Below are 5905 nucleotides of genomic sequence, written 5' to 3'. Positions count from 1 at the left end.
GGCGGGTCAGGAGAGGTCTGCCACGCCATGTGGTCACCTCCGGGGCAGGCGGGAATCGAACTCATGCAGAAGTGGCTTCAGCCTCTCAGTGCTGTAACCCAACCTGCTGCGCCACCAGGGAGGGCCTCCCACTGGTCTTAACCCAGGGTACTCTAGTTATTCAGTAAGCACCAAATTCATCTCTGGGTGCCTCTGACAATTAACTGGTTCTAATTCTAACCTTTGGGACACATAGCACAAGTCCATCCCTTCCACACCACAATGCTTCTTATTATGGCAACAATTAGCTTGACTACAGTGTCTTTTTCTGCTTCTGAGACCTACCTAAACTAGATGCTTCACACTTTCTGGTTTCTTTATTTTTTAAAGATTTTTTATTTATTTATTTTTGCACAGAAGAAGTGTGGGGAATGAGTGAATTCACCAGAGACAGAATGGGGTGCCAAGCAGGCAGATTTACTGAAATACACTGCTGGGGGAGCAGCCGTGAGACAGGAGAGGTTTGCTGCACCATGTGTGGGTCTGCTCCCTGCCAGGGACCAAAATCAGGCTGTTGCAGTGACAGTGTTGAGATTTAACCCCTGGGTCACCAGGGAGGCACACATGTTCTGGTTTCTAATTGTATTAAAAAACTACAGCAATGAAAACAGTATGGTATTGGTAGAAAAAACAGACATAAACTGAACAGTCACATGGAAAAGAATGAAACTGAACTACTATCTTACACTATACACAAAACCCAATTCAATCTGTATTAAATACTAGAACATGAGAATCCTGAAACCATAAAACTTCTATAAGAAAACAGGGAAAAAGCTCTTTGACTTAGTCTTGGCAATATATATATATTTTTATTTGACGCCAGAATCAGAGGTGGCAAAAGCAAAAATAAGCATGTGGGATTACATCAAACTAAAATGCTTCTTACAGCAAAACCATCAACAAAATCAACAAAATGCAACCTGTGGAATGGGAGAAAATGTTTGTAAACCACATATAACCACATATAACCATATAACTCAATATTTGAGTTATATAAGAATCTCATAAAACTTGATAGCAAAAAACTAGCACTAATAACTAGAAAATGGACAAAGGATCTGAATAGACTTTTTCTGAAAGAAGACATACAAATGGCCAATCAGTACATAAGAATGTGTTTTACATGAACATCAGGGAATGTAAATCAAATGACAGTGAGATATCATCTCACACCTATTATGATATCTACTGTCAAAAAAGATAAGAGAGAGCAAGTGATAGTGAGGATGTGCAGGAAAGGAACCCTGGCCTCCACAGTTGGTGGAAATATAAATTGGTATAGTCACTCTGAAAAACAGTGTAAGGGTCTCAAAATATTTAAAACAGACTTACCAATGAATCAATGATCCCATTTTTGGAAATATAGCAAAAGGAAATGAAGTCATTACCTTGAAGAGACAGCTATATTCTCATGTTTACTACACTATTATTACTCTTAATAGCCATGGTATGGAAGCCACCCAAATGTAAATAGATTAAAGGAGAAATGTAGTATACACACTGTCACTCATGCTTAAGGGCAGGGAGAGGTTCTGAGAAATGCAACATTTAGATGATTTTGATGTGCAAGCATCAGGGAGTATAATCACACAAGCCTGGACTATGTGATTTAGTCTGTTGCATATGTGGTCAGTCATTGACTTAACACTGTTATGCAATGCATGACTGTATACAATGGATAATTATTTGGCCTTTTAAAAGAAGGAAATACCCTCATTTCAACAAGATGTATAACCTGCAGGGAACTATAACTGGAATAGTCAGTAAGAGAAAGACAAATATTGCCTGGCATTGGTTAGGTTTGGAATGTAGGGGGGAAATGTTGAACTCAGAAAAGAGAGTAGAAATGTGGTCACCAGAAGCTGGGCAAAGGGAGAGTTGGTCAGTGGGTACAAACATTCACCTATAAGATGAACAACGTCTAAGACCCTGATGTAAAACACAATGTTATAGGTGATTGCACTGTGTTGTGTAACCAAAAGCTGCCTTAAAGTAAACTTAAATGTTCTCAATAATAAAAAAGTGGGGCCCTCCCTGGTGGTGCAGCGGGTTAAAGCACTGCACTAAGAAACTAAAGCCACTTCCACAAGAGTTCAATCCCCGCCTGCCTGGGAGGAGATCCACATGGCGCGGCAGACCTCTCCTGACCGGCCTGCTGCTCCCCTCAGCAGTGTACTTCGTCGATCTGCCTGTTCTGCTCCCCGCTCTGGCTCTGGTGAATCCTCTCACCCTCCGCATCTCTGGCCTGTACCCCAATTCTGTATGAATAAATAAATCTTTTAAAAAAAAAAGTAACTAGGAGAAGTATTGGAAGTGTTAGCTAATTCATTGGGGGAATTCTTTCACAACTTATGCAGATGATAAATCATTAGGCTTTCCACTCTAAGTATTATAATTTATATGTCAATTTCACATCAAAAAGTTGAAAAAAAATAGTATTTTCAGCATTCATAGAAGACCACTGTGGATAGATATTTAAATCCCAAACCTAAGCAACAAGGGACAGACAGTAGGAGGCAGAAATCACCTCTGGTGGTGATTTTATTTTCAAAGTTCCTGAGCAGGGCTGGCCTATTGCTCTTTTGGGACATACACAGACAGACTGTCCACACGGTGAATTCCTGAGACCCTTCACTAAGAGTCAGAAGGCTCAGCAAGAAATAATATTCCAATTTGGTTTGACATTGAATTAAAAGGTGAACACCAAATCAAGTACATGCCACCAAGAACCAAAATTAGAATGAGAATGGGTTGACTTCTGATTTCAAGTTTTGACTTTGGAAGAAAGTTACCTCGACATTGTTATAAATTATCTGCATGATGCAGATTATTACAAAGTGTCCTTATTCCCAATTCCAATTTATATGATGTCAGATATTTACAATATGTCATGGACACAAATTTGAAAATGAAAATGTTGAAGTATAGTTTATTCTCCTTTGCAACTTGAGGCATACTCTCAATTTTTTTTGATCTAAGAACCCTAAGGAAATTGGAAACGTGAAAAACTGGCACTCCTTACCTGATGTTGGTTCAACAATAAAGGCTTGATGAGATTGAATCAAAGTGATATGAAATTCAAAATCTACAGGACAGCTGCACTGCAAAGGAATAACATAATTTTTGCTGCAAAAGAAAAAAAAGAAAACTTTTTTTATAATCAGATCTTTTTATATTAAGAATGTAATAAATAAAGGCAATAGTCCACCCTGATACAGCAATTCCTGGGTGCCAGGAACACACATTTCCCTGACATTAGGTATGTTAGACCATGATGCTAACATGGTCTCTGCTTGTACAAGAGAAAATGGAGACACGAGAGAGGTAAATGTTCAGCCCAAAATGACCCCACCAGTTAATTACAGAACCATGATTTAACACAGGTTGAATGTCCAGAATGTCCATATACTGAACATCTTTGTCCTTGCCCACTCTTGAGTACTACCAGATTTATCTTATGGATCCGGATGCCCACAGGGAAAGGTAATCTTTGCCATGCAACAGGCCCCAGGGGCCCCAGGGTACTAAGTGGCCCTCATTCACGTGTGGGGCATGCCTGGCTTTTACAGAGCTTGAGACTGGAAGCTGTTGAAGAAATCACACACTTCGGAGTGCTCAATTGAATTATGCCCAGGATTATCTGATTAGAAGTCCAATGGCCAGTAGAGGAGCCAGACAGTGTTTGTGTATTCAGAAATCATCAAGATGAGATGATTTATGTAAGTTTGAGGCTGTCACTTATGTACCACAGGAGATGCTGGTGACATTTGTTGAAAGTAGCTGAATTTCATCCTTCTGGTTGTTACATCCCATAGTGTGGAGACACCACTTTTTAGGTCCAATTGTCCATTGATGGACATTTAGGCTGCTTCTATGTTTTAGCTATGGGAGATAAGGCTGTGAACATTGTGGAACACAGTGGGTTTTGTTTTGATGGTTCTTATCTGAGGCTATGTACCCAAGCACATTACTGAGGCACACAGTATCTCCACTCTCAGATTTGCAGGTCCATCTGATTGCTTTCATATGGTTGTTATACTTGTTTACAGTCAACAGTTAACAGGATTTCTTTTTCTCTGAATCCTTTCCAATACTAGTTGTTGGGGGGCTTTTATGTGACATCTTACTGAAGTGTTATCGTATTGTAGTTTTAATCTCCATCTCTCTAGTAAGAAGTGATAGTAAACATTTTTTCATTTGTCTTTTGGCCATCTGAATATCCTCTTTGGTGAACTGTCTGTTCATATCAACTGCTCATTTATTAACTGATCTTATTTTATTTTTGTTATTGTTGAATATATGAGATATTGTTATATAATCCTTTATCAGTTACATAATGTGAAAATGTTTTCTCCCATTCACTAGAGTATTTCAAAAATCATATTGTACTTTCTTTTGCTGTATAGAACCTCCTTAACTTCAGGTAATCCCAATTGTTTATTTTTGTTTTTATTCTTTTGCCATAGGGGTTGAGTCACCAAAGATATCTTGATATCTTTGATTATTATTATTCTTGATATCGATATTTTCTTCTATGTATCTTGTTATTACAGGTTTTATATCTAAATCTTTAATCCATTTGCATTTTATTTTGTGTATGGGGTTAACCAACTTCGTATTATGTAGCTTTCTAACTTTTCAACACCAGTTAGTACAGTCTTTTTCTCATTTTATGGTCATAGCTGTTTTATCATAGGTTAGGTGCTGGTATGTACATGGATTTGTTTCCAGACTTTGATTCTGTTCCATTAACCATACATCTATTTTTGTGCCAAAAAATTTAAGTCTGGTAACTTGGTATATTTGTTTCTCTTTTTTCTCAGGACTGTTTTTGTAATTCAAGGATTTGGGTGGTTTCATATAAATTTCACTTTTTTTTTCAATTTCTCTGAAAAGTATTGCTAGTATTTTGATGAAGATCACACTGAATTTATTTTAGGCAGGACAGTCATTTTGATTGTATTGATTTTCCCCACCCATGTGCATGGAACCCCTTTCTTCTCCCATGTCACTAAGTTCTTTAGCAGCACCTCAGTTCTCTTGTATAGGTCTCTTTGCTACTTCATTAGGTTGATTCCGAGGTATTTTATTCCTTTTGAAGTATTTGTAAATGAAGTTATTTTTAAACTTTCTTTTGCTCTTATTATTTGTGTATGTTATTGGTATGTTGATATTGTAGCCTACCACTTTGCTTTATTTTTTCCTAATAACTTTTTGATGAAATATTTAGCACCTTCTATATATAATATATCAACTACAAGTAGCAATATTTTCACTCCTCCTTTTCTTACTTAGATTCTCTTTACTTCATGCACTTGTCTCTGATAGCTCTGGCCAAAGACACAATTAGTAAGTTAAACATCTTTGCCTTAGACATCCTTGTCTTAGTTTCTGACTTAGGGGGAAATCTTTCAGTTTTTTTCCCCATTGAGTATTTCACTGGCTGTTGGCTTTTGTTATATTCTACTATCAGGTTCCTATTATTTCCATCCTATTCAGAGTTTTTATCATGAGTGGGTCCTGAATCTTAGCAAATGTTTTCCCTGCACTATTGATATGATCACATGCATATTTATCTTATGTTCATATGATGTATTACACTAACTGCCTATATATTATCCTTAGAGCCCTGTGGTAACTCCCACTTGATTGATGGTGTATAATCCTTATGAAGTGCTACAAATTCTGGTAACTTGCATCACCATTTTCAATTGTCTCAAGGTACCAATATTATTCAATTTCCGCTTTGATCTTTCTTTTATACAATTTCTTATTAAGCAGCATGTTGTTCTATCTTCACGTGTTCATAACTTTTCATGTTTTCTTATAGTTAATGTCTAGTCTATCAGTCACAGAAGGTACT

At 37.3% G+C, this 5905-nt stretch overlaps 1 protein-coding gene across 1 annotated transcript in view; it reads right to left on the bottom strand.

Annotated features, from left to right (window-relative positions):
- The window catches only part of CFAP221 (cilia and flagella associated protein 221), a 79691-nt gene that overhangs the window by 41882 nt on the left and 31904 nt on the right, over positions 1-5905 (bottom strand). Inside the window, exon 6 of the mRNA XM_004674718.2 lies at positions 3065-3168. Within this exon, the coding sequence (XP_004674775.1) occupies positions 3065-3168 (104 nt within the window). The remainder of the gene's footprint in view (positions 1-3064; positions 3169-5905) is intronic.

Source organism: Condylura cristata, unplaced genomic scaffold, assembly GCF_000260355.1.
Source record: "Condylura cristata isolate star-nosed mole 26May11 unplaced genomic scaffold, ConCri1.0 scaffold00002, whole genome shotgun sequence".
Lineage (NCBI taxonomy): Eukaryota > Metazoa > Chordata > Mammalia > Eulipotyphla > Talpidae > Condylura > Condylura cristata.
This window is presented reverse-complemented; position numbering and strand designations above follow the sequence as displayed.